We start from the raw sequence: 22,021 nt of genomic DNA on the forward strand, positions 1-22,021 counted from the left end.
GTGGAATGTTGAATCAACATCCAAATGTAATCATATCATATCCATAGAACACCCTTATACTTGTTTACAAACACACCATGATAGATATGAGTTGATGCAAGAAACAGTTATCACAAACTGCATCCTCAAGGGCCAGCTGACCTTTTACAGAGTTGGAAAAAAGTAACACTGGTTATAGCCACGATGCGGTCTCTGAATCTTGATCAGAGAAATGAATAACTTAGACCAGAGATTGTCAGAAAGTGAGCTCTAGCTGGCCCATATAGGCTACACATGAAAATGTCTGAATGCAGTTGGCTACACGTGAAAATGTCTGAATGTAGCTGGCTACACATGAAAATGTCTGAATGCAGCTGGCTACACATGAAAATGTCTGAATGCAGCTGGCTACACATGAAAATGTCTGAATGCAGTTGGCTACACATGAAAATGTCTGAATGCAGTTGGCTACATACGTGTAGGTATCCAACTGATTTGTGCAGCAATGCATTGGTTCAGTTTTTTTTCGTATAGCCAATTTGCTTACAACAAATCACAATTCCGAAAATTCCAATGAACTTACTATTTTAACGGTCTGACTTTTTGAATGTGTTGTTGTAGAGTGTGAAAGAAAATGATAGCCCACAGTAAGGATCTCTACACGTTTTAGGCACAAAATGTTGACTTCTTTGTTTGGAGAAAAAGGTACACTGTTTTTGTTGTTGTTGCGATTCTTCGTCTAAGCCAGGAACATGTGGAAGTCATCGTGCTGAGAGGCTGGAGAGATGTGTTTCTCTGCTAGGGAAGCGCTGCGGTGCGTGAGAGAGAAGCCAGGTCAACCGGCCTGGTTGTCTGACCTGGCTCCGTATCGCTGAGTGCAGTCAGATATAAATTCATGATGACCCTTTATCCTGTGTGACTGTTAGGAGAGCTTCATGTCTGGGGGTGAGGCAGGGAGTCACATATCACCTTCACAGTGTCTGTAAACAGGGGCAATGGTGTGCCAAATCTGCCAACAAAGCAACTATAATTTTGTTGTTTTTCTTTATAAGCTATTGCCCAAAAAACAAGAATGACTGGAAGTTATTCTATCTGAGAGTTAAATGAAGCAAATATGTGGTTGAGAGAGAGAGAGAGGGTGAGAGGGAGATTTGAGTTGTGTAGTTCATGGTGTTGGAGCGCCCCCTATGCGCTATGGAGGCTTGGACACTCATGTTTCCAAGTTTCGGGTTTTGAAAAGTGCCGATGATCTCTAGGCTATACTAGTGTTAGACCAAAACTCTCCAAATACAACCTATTAGTATACTATTGTTACTATTTAATTAGATGTGTATGACAATCACATTTATTTGACTTATTTTAAACATAGGCCATCTTAATAATTACTAAAACAACCCTGGTCATATTTGTACATTTGAAAGTGTGTTCCCTTTGCGTCTTTGCGCAAACATCCTTAAATGTCGCTTGATAACTCAAATGTATATTGCGTGCTTTCCTTCTATAATAGTCTCTAAACCGGATTCTTATTTCTCCCCCTTTCCTACATCACTACATAGCAGAGAAATCTGACTCCCGCTCCACTCTCACTGAGAAAACAGCTAGGACTCTTATTTTGAAAGGAACTACATGCTGGAGCGGAGTAGAGGGGGTCATTTCCTGAGTGTTATTTACTTTGAGCCAGATGATTAGTTTTTTGGGGGGAAGGATGGACTGTAACGTTGAATCAATTACAGGTCGCTGTAGCTCAAGCGCATTTGTGAGCGCGGTCGTGGACGGAGGGGTGCACATATGCTAGCTCTCAGAGTGAAGGATCGTGGCCATAGGATTACTACTACTACACTTGAGGAGAGGAGCCTTCACTGAGAGGAGCCTTCACTGAGGGGAGCCCTCACCGGAGTGATTTTATGCTCCTGATTTAATTCTACTGGGATTTATCATCGAGACGCAAAATCCAAGGGAATTTAAAAGGTTTGTATTTTAGACAAATTAGCTAATCTTTTTCAATTATGCAAACTTGAATTTTCTCAAAAATCCTATTAATTGAGATCATTTTTATCTGAAAAAAATAAAAAAGTTACTAAACCACTTGTAGGCCAGTTGAATATGTCCTTTTGTGAAAATTCACAAAATAGCCTAGCTTTTTATTATGGCACAACATTGTGATTTTTTTTCCTGATAAGAAATTATTCATCATACCGGATCCATCCATCACACTTTGGGGGCTTTCATTATCCTAATTTCGCTACGAGGAAACATTTCACAAAACGTGTTTAAACTTTGAAGATGCATTAGCTTGCAGGCTATGTGTTACTTCTTTCTGCATTGAACGGGATTCAGTTTTCCATGCAACATATGGTCTCACCCCCGGATGCGGAGCGGAGAAATGTTGCTAACTCGACTGGATAAAAGCGCTCGATTTCGGCCTTACTGCTGGAGGTGTCACCTCGAGAACTGAGCCTCCATTGTGGGATTGCGCTGCCTGCCCTCTCATCTAATGGGAAACACATTGGAAATTGGATTTCAAGTTATTTTCGTTTCTGCGCTTGGAATGTGTGGAATTAAATGGAATAATGTGCATTGGGATTTGCTTTCTGAGATGGGAAACAGGCTGTAGCCGATCGGATTTTAAGTTAGACACAAGAGTCATTTTGTGACCCACTACAAAAAAAAGTAGGGTAAGGGGGACCCCATTCCTGGTTGGATGTAATTTCAGTGCGCCAGACAACAAAATGCAAAAAGCCTACACGCGTATTGTCACCAAGAAAAGTATTCATAATTAGATCATAATTGAATGATGCACTATATTTCTTAAGATTTAAATAATTGAGTTGAGCGCTGCACGAAAGCCAAATTTCGAATAGATAGAACAGTTAAAGTTTTTCATCAGTGAAACTCACTGCCTTGCTTGCCTCAATGACCCTCTTCATTTCGAAATGCTATCTTTATAAATCTCTCTGCTATATTCCCATGGAAATCAATTCTGCACACGTGGGATTGCATTTAACAGTTTAAGTGTCTGTGGAGGACAGTGAGCTGAACATCCCTCCCTCAGCTGTTGCTCCAAAGTGTCAAGCCCAGAACGGCGCGTTTGGTAGGCTGCACATTTGTTGGGACTGTACTGTTGGTGGGGGTGAGGAAAATAGGGGAGAGGAGAACCAGCGGACAAGCGGTACATTTGCACAACAGGCTGGATAGGAAATGTCCTGCACCAACGATGTGCGCAAAAGTGTCGAAGTATATTAGTCAGGATTCTCACGCTAATGTTTGTCTTACAGACTTATCTTCAGGGAGGGCTCTTAATTACAGGCTCTCTAACCCTGGGTTTGATTTGCCAGTCATAATTAGCCAGTCCGGGATGAGACAGAGCGGATTCGCACAAACAACTCTCTTACAGTCAAAGTAGCAGCAAACTGTTATAAGACAAAAGGGATTTTGATAATGGATACAAAAATAATGTAGACTATTTTAATCGCCCCAATGGGAGAATAGAACAATTAGTAGATAGTTTAAAATAATTATCCTATAGTCACAAATGTGTTTAAAACAAATAATAGATTAGAGTAAAACTGGTAGACTGCATTCATGTTTCCAATGTTTTCAGCGTTGAGCGCGCGCCTCTGCTTGGAGTTGCGTCTGTCTCTGATAATTTGCTGATGGAATTCAGGGTCCAAAATATCACAGACAGACAGACAGACAGATAACACACAGACCAGGAAAATGTCTGTTGACCAGAACATGACCAAACGGCAAACTAGATTGAACCTAGATTAGTTATTTAACAGCTCAAAAACGTATGTTGGTCGAGTTGCTTGGTTTACAAACCAACACTGAAAAAAATAAAGGTTCTTAAATGGTTCTTCCTCAGCTCTTAAGGTTCCTTGGATAACTCTTGCACGATAAATAACCTTTGACTTAAGTGTGGGGTTCTTGACGTGGCATCTACAGTTCATTGGAATTCTAAAATGTTATTTAAATGTACTGAAGCCTGCAGATGTGTCCCTTTCATAGCACACAGACAATTGTTAACTAGTGTTGATTTGTCAGTGTAACATTCCTAGTGTTGATTCACGAGTTACATTAACACTGTAAAGGGTTAACTTAACATTCAGTGGCGTAAAAGAAGCCCAGTGTTGGCGTTAACAATACAGAGTTGAACCAAAACCACAGGCATCATTATCATATTTCCCAGCATACTATATTGCAGGTTAATTTTTCAAATGGTTTGCTTCAGTATCTATGTTTTTGCATGTACATTGATTGATTTATGAATCTTATTCTACTCAAATATGAATAACATACATTTTTCTAAATGATTCTAATCTGTTACTTGGATTTATTACGCCCGTTACTGAAATGGTTGTTCCAGTTTTAGATGTAGTAGTCTATCCAACCCTAGCAGTCATAAAATAAAAAAAAGTTAGATATTACAGTTCTGTCTGTATTCTAATAGGAATTACACATCTCTTTGCAAGGCATCATGATGTAACATGCAGGCCTGATGCAGCCTCTAAACTAAGAGCTTTAGACTACTGTGTTAGGGCAAATCTAGGCCCTCTAAAGAAGGCCTTATGAATATGAATTATCTTAACTATTACAATTTTAATGATAACATAGTCACTTAGGATCTCAATTAGTAAAAGCCACAGTACTGAACATGAATGAATTCAACAACCATGTCTCTGTCACTAGCAAACACATTCATGGGTGGTACTGGTAACTCTAAAATTCACTTGAAAGGCTAGGGTGCTAGATTAGGCAGGTAAATCAATCAAATTGAAAATGGAGAAGGCCAGATATAAAACTTCAAAGCAATAAGAAGAGAAGGAGCACACAATTTCTGTAGTTCTATATAGCCTAATGCACATCCAACTCATGTTGCTGCTACTAATGTGCATTGTATGGAGAAGACAAATACAGTCTGCAAGTTTGTAGCCTACCTAGCCACAGAAATATAATATTCCTTTTGAGGGGACTAGATGACATGGAACAAAGGAACTTTCCTGCTGGAGAAAGAATTTACAGCCAGAAGATGCCTGATGCAAGCAAAACATGTACTATGTCGCCCCCTAGCGACTTCAGTGCCTGAATTTATTTTTTTTACCTTGGCCCCTATGCTATTCAACCATATCCAACGTTTTATTGAACATCTCCCAAGAACAAACCAGCGTAATCATTGACTCATTGTGCCCTTTACAAGACCTGGCATGCCACAGTTACAACTGGAGAAAGGAGAAGGACAGCCAGTCTAAATGCTGTGCTGGAGCAATAAAAGTCCACCTATTGATTTTAATTGAGCAAATTGCAATGTTTTCCAAAAAGACATAGGTATCTTCTACCATGAGTCAATGTATTTTCTCTTCGCTTAGGCTGATACTTTTGTTTTTGCAACATCTGGTGGAACCATGTTTGACCTGCCTGTGTTTCTACTCTTCCAGCTGAATTAACCATCCGTGACCATGGATGAAATGAAGACATGTCTCATCATTGGGGTGGTCTTGTTTGGATTGTTATCGGGTAAGAAGCTCATTTAAATAAGTAAAAACCTTTCTATCACCTGGGGGTGTATTCATTAAAACATTTACTCCAAAAGGAAAATGTTTTGCAACGAAAACTAGAGTTTATATTGGACAAATTCAGGTAGATCCCTCCTCATTTTGTTTTCCGTTTGATCTGTTTGCTTCCATTTGGTTAAACGGTTTCTGTTCCAAGATGTAATGAATACACCCCTGCGTGTGTTCATTAGTCAGATTCCGTTGCGAAACAAAACAACCTGCCTTTTAGTTTTAGTTTTATCACTGTTAAAAACCTTTATGTTTTTGTATTGATTACCCTATGGACGCTCAGTGAACTGTTGCGCTTTCCTTTAGTTACCTGCGGACTGACGCCACCGACCATTGTATCAACTGAAGATGAGTTTGTTCTCGAGCCACTCTCCGTTTTCAACATCAGCTGCACTAGTAAAAGGAACGTTGCTTGGGTCGAGCCCTTACCGGTCAACACATTCGTTTTGCCTGGATATTACACTGCCACGCTCTTCATCTATAACGCTTCCGTGACACACACCGGATATTACATCTGCAAATACCAAGACGAAGAGGGCGATGAAGAGGATGATGAAGACAATGAGGCAGTCATATACGTTTTTGTCCCAGGTAAATTTGGTGGGAAAGGTTGTCATTTCCATGCACCATCACTTTATTCCGTTCTATTCTACTTCCCATAGCTTGCAGTTTTTTTGACCGAACAAACTTGTTTTGCCTTGTGCAGATCCCAAGGTTCCGTTCGTGCCCGAGGAGCCAGGTAGCATGGTAGTTCTAGTCTATCCTGGTGAAACCATCATCCCATGCAGGGTGTCAGACCCTCGATCCCCGGTGGTCCTAAAGAGTGCTCCCAGTGGAGTAGAGGTGGACGCTGCTTATGACAACAAGATCGGCTTCATTGGCAACCTGGACGCTGGACTCTACGTCTGTGAGACCATCGTGAACGGCGTGACAACGACCAGTGACATCTACACCGTGAAGGACAACAAACGTAAGTCCAGATGTGGATGATTTGGCTGCGCTGCTTAGTTTTCATATCACATTGGTTGTATGTTCACATGGCTATAAGCCGCTTTGGATAAAAACATATATTTAAAAAAAACTGTCTTTGTGAGAGAGAGAGAGAGATCTGACTGCATTGAATAAATGACATCATGTCATTAGGACCAGGGGAGATGACTTCACATGGTTGTTGTCAGACAGACGGAGAGAGTGTGATGCATCAGCCTGCAGTGAACTCTGAGAGGGGGATGACCTCATGGCTGTCAGGGGGAGCAGTTGACCATGCAGGGACCTGTAGATGACCATATTGTCCCTGTTGACTGTATTGTTCCTGTTGACCATATTGTTCCTCCCTCCCGTGGTGGTCTGTACAGTGATGGAGGACTTCCACGTGGAGGTGAAGGCCAGCGAGGAGGCAGTGAGACTGGGGGAACCCTTCAACATCACCTGTGTGGCACCTCCAGGACTGCCCTACCAGCAGCAGTGGCTTCACCCCATGAAACAGGCAAGGGCCTTATCCCTCTCTCCGTCTCACTCTGTCTCTCTGTCTGTCAGTGTTTGTCACTCCTCCCACACCCTCCCTCTTTCCTCTACTTCCTCTCCCGTGTTGGCCTCCTCTCTTGCCTCCCTTTTAATAATATCTATATCTCCTTGTCGTCCGTTCTCCATAGCCCACTTCTCTTCCCTCCTTAGTATGTCTCCTTCTGTCTCTCGATCCAGCTCTCCTTCTCTCTTTCCATCCTTTATCCCTCTTGGTGTCACTACGTCTGATTCATCTCCCCAGTCTTCTTGTAGTGATGAATGGCTTGGGCTCAGGCACAGTGTGTGTCCGCGTAACATAACTCTGAGGATGGATGGGCCTTAGTTGTTAAAGGTATGTGTCACTAAGTACAGCTGTATCTCAGCGCCATGTCCATTACCAGGGCTGGAGCCAAATGGTGCATCATGGTAGTATAACCCCAGTCAGACAGAGGGAAGGAGTGAGACAGTTGCTTGTTAAAAAACAGGGCAAATGGGTAGAAGCAAGAAGGAAGTTCAAAGGAGAGGGGAAACAGTGAATCACGTGACCTCTGTGACCTCTGGATGTGTAGAGCAGACATGCGCCCCACCTCCTCGTAACCCCAGTGAACGTAGGATGTGTGTGGATGTGTTTGAGCATTGAGTGTGTGTTAGGTCAATGGCATGTTTTATATGAGGTAATGAGAGTGTGTCCATTCGTGTGTATAGTCGTGCGTCATTTAGTTCATTTAAGTTTGTGTGCCAGTGTATATGATAGTAGTATGGGTAGTGGATAGAGACTTTGTCTGAAGTGTCTATGTTGATTAAAATGTGCGTTGTCACCGCCGTCTTTGTGTGCACTGTTCGGTAATCCCGGCATGGCATTGTGACAGAGCGTCTGTTTTAGTGGTGGGATTACTCCAAGCCCTTTTCCAGAGACAGTTAAGGTAACTAGAACTCAGGACTTCTGACTCTTGGCTTTAGTCTCAGTTGCAATTACAGGCTTTTAAAAGCCTTGGGTCCTGATTTATCTCCTGTGGACCAGCACGTGTTTTAACCATCAGCTCACAGACAGACAGAGAGACATGCTGCTCTGACATGCATAATTAAACACTAAAACCTGTAAAAAGGCGGAGAAGAGTATAGAGACAAGATATTTTATTTCCTAAATACGAGGATAGACGGTGTGTGTGTGTGTATGTGTGCGTGTGTTTGTGTCTACAGTGGTTTTAATCTCCTGTCCTCTTGTTCCTCTATCTAGGCTGTGGATGCAGTCCAGTTGAAGCAGGCTCTGCCTGATAGAGTGGTCTACACCCTCAGTATCCCAGCAGCCTCCTCTCAGGACAGTGGGGTGTATGAGTGCTCTATCACCAACAACTTCAGTGGAGAGATCAGAGCCAACATGGTGGCTGTCGCTGTCTTCGGTACGCTCGCTCGTCCTTATGGCCAATTCAAATTGTTATTGGAAAAATACGAGAGATGTTTATCGCCAGTCAAAGCATGCATTGTAGACATTTTGTCTTAAGACATTGCCTATCCTTCAAAAACATGTCTATTTATTACCAATACCACTTAGTTGTAGATGTATTCAACTTGGTTGGAGTCTTTAAAAGTAGTCTCATTGAATTCACATGAATGCGTAGAGTTAATTCATCGTGCCGGTCAGTGTCAGTATGAGGCGCTAGAGGGAAGGGGTTCTGCAGTCTCCCCACAGTAGAGTCGAGGCACACCTCTGCTTTCATCATCAGCCCCAATGCTTTATGGGATGGCTTCAACAGATGTGTGCCAGACTTTCATTTCTCTTTTTCGGTTTCTCTTGTCCTTCCTTTGGGGTGTCCCCCCTCTATTCCTCTCTCTTTCTTCTACATCCTCTCTTTTGCACCCCTCTCTGTAGAGGAGAACTCCTTTGTGATGTTGGACCACAGTGGGATTGGAGCGGTGGAGTTTGTCAGTATGATGGAGGAGACAGAGTTCACCATCAGTATTGAAGCCTTCCCAGCTCCTAAAGTCACCTGGCTGAAAGACGGTATCGCCATCACTGAGAACAGCTACTTCCTCACCAAGACCAGACGTCTGGCGGGCAACCAGTAAGATCATAACATTTGTATATAGCAACGCCGGTGTCTGTGTGTCAGTGTGTCTTTGGAGCTCTGTGTGGTGTGTGCTGCACTGAGCTATGTGGTTCTCTGCCCATCTCTCAGCTATCAGAGCACTCTGACTCTTCGGCAGTCACTAGAGGAGGACAGTGGGAATTACACCGTCGTGGTCCTCAGCAGCGCTCACACTGCCCAGTTCTCCTTCACCCTCAAAGTGAAAGGTGAGAATAACCTCAAGCCAAATGAAAATGCACTTCTACATGTGTGTGAACGTGCATTTATGTTTCTGTGTTTTCAAATGTGTTAGCAACTGAATACGTCCGTGTGTGTGTGTGTGTGTGTTATCTCAGTATCGTCATAAATATGACATTATGTCTGCCTGTGTGTGTCTTCCAGAATCAGGCCCAGTACTGTTCCAGCCAGCCTCAGCGCCAGTGCTGTTCCCCCAGAGAGAGGAGTGGATTGTTCCCCTCCACACCCCCTTCACCCTGACCTGCAGGGGCGAGGCCGAGCTGGCCTGGGACACGCCCGTCTACCTATCAGAGCAGACCGAGGAGGACAACAGCGGCCTGTTCATCACCACGGTTACTGTAGAGAACGCGACAGCAGGGCACACTGGCTTCTACACCTGCTTCTACAAAGGAGGGAACTCCACTGAGGAAGGAGAGGACAGCAGCATCTACATATATGTGCCAGGTATAGGGAAGACAGCACTGTGGTGCTGTATTTAAATGTGTGCTAGCAATTTGTATTATAGGAAACTTACCATGCCCTCTTCTCTCTTCCTCAGATCCAGAGGTGCCCTTCATACCCTCGCTGGTGCCCTTTGGCAACCACGTCCTGAATGGTCATGATGAGATGGAGATCCAGTGTCGCGTGTCAGACCCCGGTGCCAATGTGACCCTGGTCAACGCTGATACCCAGCAGGCCGTGCCCATGGCAGTCTACGACAGCAAGAGGGGTGCCGTGGGCTTCTTCAGCGCAGGAACCTACTTCTGTAAGGCCCTCGTCAACGGAGAGGAGCACCTCAGTGAGGAGTACATCGTCCACGGCTGGGCAGGGGGATCGGAGCTGCGTGTGGAGCTGAAGGCCCAGAAGACAGCCCTCTTGGTGGGAGACACCATCACTGTGATTTGTGTGGCCCGGGGGTCTGAGATACTGGAAGACCACTGGAAGTACCCTGGAAAACTGGTAAACAAAAGCACATACACAATTATTATTCTCTTATTGGAGAGGAAATTAATTGACTCATTTTAAAATGCATTTGTTTGTTTGATTATAAATGGGTCTAACTTGTGTGTGTCTGTGTGTGTGTCAGGCGGACCGGGGCTTGAAGTCGGTGCGTGAGAATAAGAGGGACCAGGAGATCCAGTACACATTGACTGTCCCCCAGGCCTCAGCCAAAGACAGCGGCATCTACGTCTGCTCCATCACTGACATCATCAGCAACGAGAACCAGACCAAGAAGCTGGCCATCACTGTCTATGGTACGTTTGTGTCACTGTTTATTTACCTAATAACAAGGCAATAATCTTGGTTTGTCATCTTGCTACAAGTACCTGTAACCTTTACATAATGTATTAATGGTTCTATCTCCATTTTCTGTCCTGATAGAGAGGCCATTCGTGTCGCTGCGCCCGGCGTTCAGTTCACAGGAGTCAGCAGATTTGGATGAGGTCAGACAGTTCCAGGCTGACATTGACTCCTTTCCCAGCGCTCAGGTCACATGGCTCAAAGATGGCCTCCCTCTCAACGACGTGGCGGCTGAGATAACCACCAGCCTCCGGCAGGTCAGCGAGACCAGGTGAGAAAGACTGCCACTCAACAACACCTAAATACTCGCTCACTACACTCATTGGCTAATAACATGTTCTGGTCAGCAAGATCAGTTGAGACTTCCTCAGACATTATTCAACGCTGAAGAGATCGGATATACCACCGTCCTGCACACTACACTCATTGGCTAATAACATGTTCAGGTCAGCAAGATCAAGATCATGGCTATTATTAAGGTCTGGTGTTGTTGTGGAACTAGTCTCTCGTGACAGACTTAACAGCGTGCTCATGGTTGCCATGATTAGAGTGTAATCATACATGTTGTTTGGACTCTGTAGGTACCAGAGTGTTCTGACCCTGATTCGGGCCAAAGAGGAGGACAGTGGGAACTACACCATCAGAGTGCAGAACGGGAACCAGACCCACAGCCACAACTTCAGCCTGCAGGTCAAAGGTGAGGCAGAGGAATGCTGCAACCACTTCATTTGGATTGACCTTTATTTTACTGACTAACAGGGCTCCCATACTCCCTGAAACTCTTTATTTTACCCACCTCTCTCTCTCGCTCCCCCTCTCTCTGTGTCTGTATGGTGGTCTGACCCCCTGTTCCCTCTGTCTGTGTCCAGTGCCTGCAGTCATTGTGGACCTGATGGACCTCCACCATGGCTCAGCCTCAGGCCAGTCTGTAGTGTGTATCGCTGGAGGCATGCCCACTCCTAAGGTGGAGTGGTTTATCTGCAAGAACATCAAACAGTAAGAGCACACTCTCACGACCCTGCCTTCTTCCTCTTCATCTCTCCATTCTCTCTCTTTCAGTCCAACAATAGCCCGTTTTCTTTCTTAGAATTCACATACACCTACTGTACATTGTTCACCTCTACCTGGCCACTTCATATGCTACTATGCCCAATGTGACAATGTCATGGTATCATTTGGTCTCATGTCTTTACCCTTCCTTCCTTCCTTCCTTCCTTCCTTCCTTCCTTCCTTCCTTCCTTCCTTCCTTCCTTCCTTCCTTCCTTCCTTCCTTCCTTCCTTCCTTCCTTCCTTCCTTCCTTCCTTCCTTCCTTCCTTCCTTCCTTCCTTCCTTCCTTCCTTCCTACCCTGTCCAGCTGTGCCAACGACTCGTCTGAGTGGGTGCCCCTGCCTACCAACAACACAGAGATCACTGTGGAAGCGCACATCGACCAGGACAACCAGCTGGAGAGTCAGGTGATCTTTGGGCATCTGGAGAACACCTTGGCTGTTCGCTGCCTGGCCAGGAACGAGATGGCCACCGTCAGCAGGGAGGTCAAACTGGTGTCACAAGGTGAGACATACACTCACTAAGTCACACTTACCTCCTCCTTCAGTTAAACAACAAACATGGTTGGCAGAGTGTGGTGAGTAGATTTACAGTATCTTAGATTGCCATTTTGCCTGCGGTATATTTTCTTCCTCCTGTGGTCTCCTCTTTTACTAGCTAGTTTCTTCCTGTAGTTGCTTCCCTTTGTGACACTTGACATGTGATAGGCGTTGAAGAGACTTTGCTGGGCTGTCAGTGTTGAGGCAGCTGTCTGGTAAAGCTATCTGTGGTGGGTGTAGCGTGTCCCACACTGTCATTGTGCAGCTGTGTGTTAGCCTGGGAGACTTTTACTGTGAAAAGTGAATCCCCAGTAGTTTAAGCCATTTGGCCCCTCCAGCTGTGCCCCCCTCCCCAACCCTGCCCATCTCCTTAATCCCTTCAACACACCGTTTGAGGCCCCACTGGCTTGGCTGATTGGGTGTGAGACTGCATGCTGAACTATACCATTTAAATAGGGTACTTGGATTGCCATGTTGAAGGTCTTCATATTTGACCTCATTTGGGGTTTTTCAATTCATCAAACTAACATTCCCATATTGACTTACATTGATTTCTCCATGTTATTTTTGTTCTCTGTGGCATTCTCCATGTTGTGCTCTCCATCTCATGTGTGTGTGTGGTGGTTCTCTTCCTGAACAGACCCTCACTCAGAGCTGACTGTAGCTGCTGCTGCCCTGGTGCTGCTGGTCTTTGTCATCATCTCACTCATTGTTCTGGTCATTATCTGGAAACAGGTACAGCAGATGATCAATGCCCCTCACACACAAACACAAACCCATCCACCCACCCACTCACTCACTCACTCACTCACTCACTCACTCACTCATCTACACTGTAAGTGTCCTAGAGCCTTAGGTACTGATCTGTTTTGCTACGTCCTCTGTCCTCCAGAAGCCTCGCTATGAGATCCGTTGGAGGGTGATAGAGTCAGTGAGCCCTGATGGTCATGAGTACATCTACGTGGACCCCATGCAGCTACCCTATGACTCCAGATGGGAGTTCTCTCGCGATGGGCTCGTACTGGGTGAGCCGTCTGCACTGCTTCCTCTGTGGTCCTGTTGTGGTCCTGTTCTTGTCAGAGTGTCACATCACCACGTTCGGGTGGTCAGAGGTTCACAGCACCATGGTCTGATGGTCGTGTTCTGGTCAGGCTGTGGTCTGGATGTCTCCTTCTGGCCTTTGAAGTGAAGATGTGATAAGGCCATCTGGCCTGGCAGACAGGGGTGGCTGGGACGTGCTGCCTAGGGTTTGGGTTGTGACTCACTGATCAAAGAGAATCTCAACCACTGGGGACCTGGGGAAGTCACTGATGAGAGGGCAGAGGCAGACGTGTGTACGTGTGTTTTTGTCTGTCTGTGTGTGTGTGTCTGTGTGTGTGTGTTTGCTCGCCTGTCTTGGTTTGTGTATTTGTTTACACTCCATGTTAACTGATTGTATGCCATGACCGCAGGACGTATCCTGGGCTCTGGGGCGTTTGGGAAGGTGGTGGAGGGAACCGCATACGGACTCAGCCGCTCCCAGCCCGTCATGAAGGTGGCCGTGAAGATGCTGAAACGTGAGTTGACCACAGACAGCTATACAGAGAGCTATAGAGAGGATCATTAAGGCCTGTGGAGATTGCCTGGAGAGAGCTGTGTCCTTGAACACCATCAGAGTCACAACAATACCTTAAGGCTCAGACACACCGGTAGTCTTTCCCGGCCGAGAGTACTTAGCAACTCTGAACGGAGTGCCGGCCGTAATTTGTAAACTGAGTGCAAACCGATTCTACACGTAGAATCACATGAAAATGTTGTCAGTCAGACCTCCATCAGCGGGTGGTCCATAAAACACACACATCTGCACTGCAGATCCACATTCGGTGCGGTGTGCGTGTGTAGCCGGTGCTATACTACACCGCTGTAACTCTGCGTTGTGTGTGGTTGATAGAGACCATAAACGTGGACTTTGGAGATCAGGTAGTTTTAATCAAGCAGAACTGACTCTCTGCATCTTGCATCTGCATCCAAAAGGAAATAAAACATTTGTAGAGCGCATCTGTTCTGAGAATCGTCGCCTCTTTCTCTCTCAGTGCATCAAAATGATTTTGGAATACAAAAATTAATACACTCTCTCCTTATTATACATAACATATTTTACATTGATAAAACCACATACCTGCATCCAAAAGGAAATAAAACATTTGTAGAGCGCATCTGTTCTGAGAATCGTCGCCTCTTTCTACAACAGATGCACAATAGGAGGGACTGGGATCATTCGAGGAGCTAGCCATCGTTCACACATACAATAGCCTGCTAATACCTTAGCTAGCTGTTAACCACATGTTGAATTCAGAATATTGATATCATCCTAAAAAGTACAATTACAAGTGCATCTTAACAATACCATCCATTTATGAGTAACCTCTAAATATACATCATTATTCATGAACAAAACATTGTGTGTATGACTTTGTACTTAAAAGAATCAAACTTTTCTGAAGACAGAAAAAGCGTGCCTACCTCTCTCAGTGCATCAAAATGATTTGAGCACGAGCACGCCGGGCAAAACGTAAGTACACACTCCCCTTCTCCCAGGATGCAGGCATGCATAACAAATCAACACAACATATTGATATATGAACCTGGTGAAATTCACATAGTACTTCAACAACTGTTACATTCACCCCTCCTGAATTTCACCAACCTTGTAAAACAACAAAATAACCTACCAAGCTCAAGGCTTAATTCTGAATTCAGCTCAAAGCTACCCATAGGGTTCAGGGCAAGTGAAAGTTGGTCAGGCCTTCAACTGCCCCTAGATGCATAGTGCCTCTTACACTATATCTACATTCTTAGCCTTAAAAAAAAATCCTGTACTAAATCATCTCTGTACTATGTTAAACTTACACCTTCTGGTGGGTTGACTCTATTAGTCTCTTTACTGGTTTAACTACCCTCCCCGCCCTTGTGCGACCTGCCACTGGGCTAGGGGCCATAGTAACTAACGGTGGCTCTGGCCTTAGATCATTGATCAGAGGTGAGTTTGAAGGAATCAGCTCCAGAATCTCAGAGGTGCTTCCCCGGTCATTTTCCTCAAGAAAACAAGGTTCTTCTGGGTCTGACTTTCCATCCGATGTCCAGAGTTCGGAGTAATCGCTTGAATCCTCCGCCAGCCAGGATGCACTTTCCTCCCCAGAGTCCTCCATGTCTTCCCTGTCCAGTCCATCGCCGGAGTGGGTGGCCTCTCCTGCATCTACATTGATTGAAGGCCCTGCAGCATCACTGTCATTGAAGTGTACTGAATCATCAATTTCAAATGGCAGGAAATTCACCTGCAGCAGTAGATTCCTGTGAACCACTTTCTCTCTGCCATAACGATCTTGGATTATGTACGTGTGAGTTTGTGGATTGACTGAAGTCACTGTGAAAATCTCGGGGTTCCACTTGTCAGCCAACTTGCGGCGGCCCCTTTCACCCTTGTTGGCGATGAGGACACGATCCCCCATGGACAAACCGATGCCTTTAACCCGCTTGTCATACTCCCGACCTTGTCGTCTCTGTTGCTTGTCAGTGTGCCTTTGGGCAACACTCATAGCTTCCTTCAGCCCAGTGATCAGAGTCTCGACATACTTGTTGCAATCCACAACACTGGAGTCATCCAAAACATTGCGGAACATAACATCCACTGGTAGCCGAGGGACTCTACCAAACATGAGAAAGAATGGAGCATAGCCCGTAGTCTCGTGAACAGTGGCATTGTAGGCAAATGTTAATGACTGGATTTGTTCAGGCCAATGTTCTTTGGTTTTCAAGGGCAGACTCCTGAGCATGCTACCTAAAGTCCTGTTGAAGCGTTCAGTTTCTCCATTCCCCATTGGGTGATATGCTGTGGTTCTGGACTTTTGGACACCGGAGAGCTTAAGCAGTTCTGCTATTAGCTCACTCTCAAAATTTGCGCCTTGATCAGTATGGATCCTTGATGCAAAGCCGTAGACACAGAAGACATGATCCCACAGTTTACGAGCTACTTGCTTGGCTGTCTGGTTTCTGCATGGCCATGCATGGGCAAGTTTAGTGAAGTGGTCAGTCACCACCAGAACATCAACTGAGTTCTTCTTACTGTCTTCCGCTGTCCAAAAATCCAAACACACCAACTCCATGGGAGAGCAAGTTTTGATGCTCTCTAACGGGGCTCTAGCCGCTGGCTCTGGTGTCTTTGCTAGAACGCATCTCTGGCAGCAGCGCACATACTCCTTGATGTCTCTCTCCATTGCCGGCCAGAAAAATCTCTGCCTGGCCAGAGCTAGAGTTCTAGCTTGGCCTTGATGTCCTGCAAGGTCGTGAATGCCAGTCATCGCTTTGAGTCTCAACACCTCTGGCAAGACATACTGGAACCTTCTCCGGTTTGTGTGACTCTCCTTAATGACACGATACAGAACTCCCTCTCTTAGGATCAAGCGATCCCACTGTTTCATCAGCAACAACACTTTAGAAGAAACACTGTATCGATCTCGTCTGGTGGGCCGTTTCTTATTGAAGACGAAAGGGATGACCTTGGAAGTCACAGAGTCTTGCAGCTGGAAATCTCGAAGTTCCTCGTGCGAGAGTTCAGGCAAAGTGTCAATACCAGGAGAAAGCAGCCGTTGGGTGTTGGAACCAAGCTGGATTGCTTGCATCTCCATTGAACATTCCCAGTCAATATGGAGCTGACATATGGCCTTCACTTCAGCAGTGGTCAAAGAGGTTATCTCCTGGGGATAAGAAGCCCAACGGAAGGCATCTTGGACATCATCATTCAGTGTCCCAACAGCCTCAGACAGAAGTGCTAGGTAGGACTCCCTCATCAGTCTCTGCGCGACAGTCACTGCAAAGGGATCGCGGCTCAGTGCATCTGCTACTGTGTTCTTGCTGCCTGGGATACGCTTCAAATCAAAGTTGTACGGTGCCAGCTTGGCAACCCATCTTTGCTCGCAAGCGTCCAGCTTGGGTTTTGTCATGATGTACGTTAACGGGTTACTATCTGTCCAGACAGTGAACTCGTGCCCCTTAAGCCAGTGACTGAATTTCTCACACACACTCCATTTCAGTGCTAGAAATTCAAGTCTGTGTGCCGGGTACCTTCTCTGCGACTTACTCAGTGTCTTGCTCGCAAATGCTATGGGCCTTGCCTTATCTTCACCTTCAGGTACTTGGCAAAGCACAGCCCCAAGACCATCCAAGGAAGCGTCAGTGAAGAGAATGAACGGCCTCTCGAAATCAGGGTGAGCTAGCATGACACAATTCAAAAGAGCATCCTTCAGCTTCTGGAATGCAACGACACACTCCTCAGTCCAATCCGATAGCGTCAGCTTCCGGAAAATCCCACTGTTGCCCTTCTTCCCATCTCTTCCTCTTCTCTTTTGACCCCCAGTGAGTGCAAACAAAGGTCTGGCTATAGCAGAACAGTCAGGAATGAAGTGCTGGTAATATAATACCATACCCAAGAAGGATTTCAGCCTCCGAGCAGAGGGAGTGCATCCATCTGCCTCCATCAGCTGAGCTTGGCTCATCTTGGCAATGGCCTCCACCTTCTCAGGATCCACTGACACACCGTCCTCTTTAATGATATGTCCGAGGAATTTCACTGTTCTTCGTAGAAAGTGGCATTTTTTGGGTGCTAGCTTGAGATTGTTGGCTCTTAGACGGCTAAACACAACTTCAAGTCGCTGTAGAGCCTGTTCCTCGGTGGGTGCAAAGACCAACAAGTCATCTAAGTAACAAAGGAGATTTGAGAAGTTTAGGTCCCCAAATATACTCAACATCATTCTCATGAAAGAGGCCGGGCTGTTACACAGACCTTGTGGCATGCGATTGTACTCATAAAGTCCCATTGGTGTGGTAAAGGCTGTGTACTTCTTGTCCTCTTCGTGAACTGGAATGTTATAAAATCCTGAGGTCAAGTCCATGGTGCTGAAAAATGCACTGCCACCAAGGGCTGCGAGGCAATCTGCTTGATGAGGAAGGGGATGAGCGTCCTTCACCGTTCGTGCATTCATCCACCTGAAGTCAGTGCATAACCTCAGACTCCCGTCTTTCTTCCATACCATGACTAAAGGGGAGGCATACTCACTAACTGACTTGCGTATAAGACCTACTTCTTCCATATCTGTCAATACCTTCCTCAGCTTCAGGTAATGAGCAGGCGGAACTCTTCTGTATGGTAGCCGGAAGGGTCTGTCATCAACCAGGTGGATACGGTGAACATAACCCCTGGCTTCTCCGCAGTCCAGATTATGTCTTGAGAAGATGTCTTCATATTTTGTGATGGTATTCACAAGCTTTTCCTTCCACTGGTCAGCTACCTGGCATCCATCAATGTCAATGTCTACTAATCCTAGATCAGACAGTCTTTGTTTCAGATTGTGGCAGCCATTGTCATCCTGCTTCTGTTCCATTGGGGTTTTCCTCACCTCATGAAGGCCCTGAAATATTGTTGCATCCTCAACAGCCAAGCATGTAGACACATCTGCCAACTTCATGTTACGTCTTAGGGTGAGATGTTTGTCAGAACAGTTTACTACCTTTAAAGGCACCCAGCCATCTCCCCACATGGGTGTAATAACTCTACCCACGAGTATGTTTCTGGGCATGACCTTTGACCTGGTAGGTTCGACTATTACAGTGCTGCCTGGAGACAATGCCACATTTTTAGGAAGTTTACCCCAAACTAAGTGTTCAGTCTTGGGCGAAAGAGTCACAGCTTGAGTGAGCTTCACTGTCCCAATCTTGCCATCGACTTGCTGTCCCTTCCATCTTGTGACACTTGTCATCATCTGCAGAAACTGCTCACCCTCTGGTGAGTGGGTCTGGCCATCCATGTTGTTGACGAGCTTCCAGTATTCATCCGTGCCTTTCATCTCATGCAATAGATGCTTAATGACATTCGATCCCAGGATGAGATCATCACGCTGTCCAGGAACAACTAGAGTGGGCACTTTAACATCAATCCCATAGATTTGCATCTCCAAATCATAGAAACACTTTGTTGAGGTCTTCTTCCCCCCACACCCCACTAATACTAACTCTGTGGGAGGCTGATAATGCTGAGGAAGGGCACCTGCTTCCAAAAGTCTCTGCTCCGCATGTTCACTTAATGTACAGGCCATAGACCCAGTGTCAAGCATGCCCTTAAGCTGCACTTTCCCATGTACAGACACAGAGGTGTAAAACAAATCTGAAAAAGCCTCAACTTCTTGTGAACCTAACATAACAATTTTCTCTCCTTCTTTCGCATCAGAGCACAAAATCTCATACGTTTTCTCAAGATCATCAAATTCTTTCTTGGGGGTAGACAGTTGAACACCCACATTTCCCCCCTTCACCTGTGGGCGTGTCAGTTTAACGGTTGCTGCTGTGGTGGTGAGTTTCTCTGCTGTTGTGGTGGGCGTCTTTCACCACCGGGATTGGCATAGCGTTCCCCCGGTTTAGGACAATTTGACTTCCAATGATCTGGGGAAAAGCACAGGAGGCACAGGTTCTCATGTCTACAGTGCATCACAGTGGAGTGATCTGTTGAGCCACAAACCCTGCATTCCCTACGCCTGAAGGGCTGGGTGGGGAAAGATGGTGCCTTGGCCTGTGTCTGTGAAACCATAACGGGTGGTATGCTCTTCTCTAAGGTACGTTCAAGCAGGTGAATGAGTCTCTCGATACTTGCATTCTGCCCATCTTGTTTGGCGCTTGATGTGAGAGAAGTGTCACTGCACGTACCAGCATTGACCCCGCCTTCACATGGAGTTATCTGGGGATGTACTGTTACTTGCTTTGAGGATACAGCGGTAGATTGACACATGGTGGCCTTCCTGCGGCGTTCATGTTCATAGATTCTCTCCTGTACTTCACTCGCAGTCCATTTCTCAGCAGACTTGTATTGGAATACTGCTGCCAGTTTGGGGTCAGGGCAGTATGTTACAAACATCCTAACGACATCAGAGTTGGAGCTGTCAATCTTCTGTCCTTGTCTCTTAAGGCCCTCGTCAGCGACATCTACAGCCTTGTTCAATCGAACCCAGTACTCCATAACAGCCTCTCCGGGTACAGGTTTAGTATTGTAAAAATCAGCCAAGGGCATGCACGAATAGGCCAATTCACTGAAATTCTGTTTCAGAATGTCAAATACAATCTCTGGCTTCTCTGTAGGATCAACTGTTGTCTCATTGCGTAAATTTATCTTTACCATGTCTCTTGCTTTGCCAGATAATCGACTAATCAACTCATCTGATTGTTCCCCAACAAGACAACCCTTTCTCCTCAAGTATATTCTCATCAACTCCTCCCATTCATGAATGGAGCATTTGTCTGTACCATCTCCTCTATATGTAGGAGGTTCCTTTATGTCTGATTGCATGATGAACTTAATTTGACTGAGATCTACATATCCTACTGAGTCTGAATGATGATCACTTATCTTTTCTGTACTTACTGGTGGCTCATAAGTACTGGACCTGCCACTCTGTAGTTCTTCCCTAATGGAGCTCCCTATTTCCCGGGCTAGCTGAGTGACCAGCTCAGCTAGACCATCTACAGGGGCATTTGGATTAACACTAGATGAAGGGCTTTCATCCAATTTTTTTGTGGAGCAAAACATGGGGGAACCTCCTGCACCTACACACTTTACCGGGGTTTGATCAGAGTATGAGAAAAACCTCCCCCTCCCAGCAGTGAATTTGGGTTCATCACCATTATAAGATGCCATGCCACTAAAGTTACGTTAAAATGTCTGTTGATGAACACACTTCTATGTTGGTTAACGATAAACAGCGCTCTCAATACATCGTTGTCAGAAAAAAAAAAAAGAAAAAAAACTGTAGTTCCGATTTCTGCCACAAGGCGGCAAGAGTACCTCAATGATATTTTTAGTCTCTAGAGCAGCAGCGCCGCGGTGATTGAGCTGACGTCGATCAACGATGAATCCGGGTCACGGCACCAATGTAGCCGGTGCTATACTACACCGCTGTAACTCTGCGTTGTGTGTGGTTGATAGAGACCATAAACGTGGACTTTGGAGATCAGGTAGTTTTAATCAAGCAGAACTGACTCTCTGCATCTTGCATCTGCATCCAAAAGGAAATAAAACATTTGTAGAGCGCATCTGTTCTGAGAATCGTCGCCTCTTTCTCTCTCAGTGCATCAAAATGATTTTGGAATACAAAAATTAATACACTCTCTCCTTATTATACATAACATATTTTACATTGATAAAACCACATACCTGCATCCAAAAGGAAATAAAACATTTGTAGAGCGCATCTGTTCTGAGAATCGTCGCCTCTTTCTACAACAGATGCACAATAGGAGGGACTGGGATCATTCGAGGAGCTAGCCATCGTTCACACATACAATAGCCTGCTAATACCTTAGCTAGCTGTTAACCACATGTTGAATTCAGAATATTGATATCATCCTAAAAAGTACAATTACAAGTGCATCTTAACAATACCATCCATTTATGAGTAACCTCTAAATATACATCATTATTCATGAACAAAACATTGTGTGTATGACTTTGTACTTAAAAGAATCAAACTTTTCTGAAGACAGAAAAAGCGTGCCTACCTCTCTCAGTGCATCAAAATGATTTGAGCACGAGCACGCCGGGCAAAACGTAAGTACACACTCCCCTTCTCCCAGGATGCAGGCATGCATAACAAATCAACACAACATATTGATATATGAACCTGGTGAAATTCACATAGTACTTCAACAACTGTTACACGTGCTCCCTTACGTTGTGATCGATGAAACAATTGCAGGCATTGATGGGTG

The 22,021-nt window shown here is 45.3% G+C and overlaps 1 protein-coding gene across 1 annotated transcript in view; it reads left to right on the plus strand.

Moving 5' to 3' along the window:
* Nucleotides 1–1,157: 1,157 nt before the first annotated feature.
* Nucleotides 1,158–22,021, plus strand: part of pdgfra (platelet-derived growth factor receptor, alpha polypeptide) — a 29,498-nt gene continuing 8,634 nt past the window's right edge. The window contains exons 1-18 of the mRNA XM_021599407.3: nucleotides 1,158–1,947; nucleotides 5,415–5,493; nucleotides 5,847–6,131; nucleotides 6,247–6,510; nucleotides 6,896–7,026; nucleotides 8,281–8,443; nucleotides 8,914–9,106; nucleotides 9,221–9,336; nucleotides 9,512–9,811; nucleotides 9,906–10,306; nucleotides 10,434–10,602; nucleotides 10,730–10,919; nucleotides 11,230–11,345; nucleotides 11,518–11,644; nucleotides 12,004–12,200; nucleotides 12,876–12,970; nucleotides 13,128–13,260; nucleotides 13,687–13,791. Coding sequence (XP_021455082.2) covers nucleotides 5,436–5,493; nucleotides 5,847–6,131; nucleotides 6,247–6,510; nucleotides 6,896–7,026; nucleotides 8,281–8,443; nucleotides 8,914–9,106; nucleotides 9,221–9,336; nucleotides 9,512–9,811; nucleotides 9,906–10,306; nucleotides 10,434–10,602; nucleotides 10,730–10,919; nucleotides 11,230–11,345; nucleotides 11,518–11,644; nucleotides 12,004–12,200; nucleotides 12,876–12,970; nucleotides 13,128–13,260; nucleotides 13,687–13,791 — 3,043 coding nt within the window. The 5' untranslated portion in view covers nucleotides 1,158–1,947; nucleotides 5,415–5,435. The remainder of the gene's footprint in view (nucleotides 1,948–5,414; nucleotides 5,494–5,846; nucleotides 6,132–6,246; nucleotides 6,511–6,895; nucleotides 7,027–8,280; nucleotides 8,444–8,913; nucleotides 9,107–9,220; nucleotides 9,337–9,511; nucleotides 9,812–9,905; nucleotides 10,307–10,433; nucleotides 10,603–10,729; nucleotides 10,920–11,229; nucleotides 11,346–11,517; nucleotides 11,645–12,003; nucleotides 12,201–12,875; nucleotides 12,971–13,127; nucleotides 13,261–13,686; nucleotides 13,792–22,021) is intronic.

The sequence above is a fragment of the Oncorhynchus mykiss genome, chromosome 4, assembly GCF_057628025.1.
Source record: "Oncorhynchus mykiss isolate SJ-2025 chromosome 4, ASM5762802v1, whole genome shotgun sequence".
NCBI classification, from domain to species: Eukaryota; Metazoa; Chordata; class Actinopteri; order Salmoniformes; family Salmonidae; genus Oncorhynchus; species Oncorhynchus mykiss.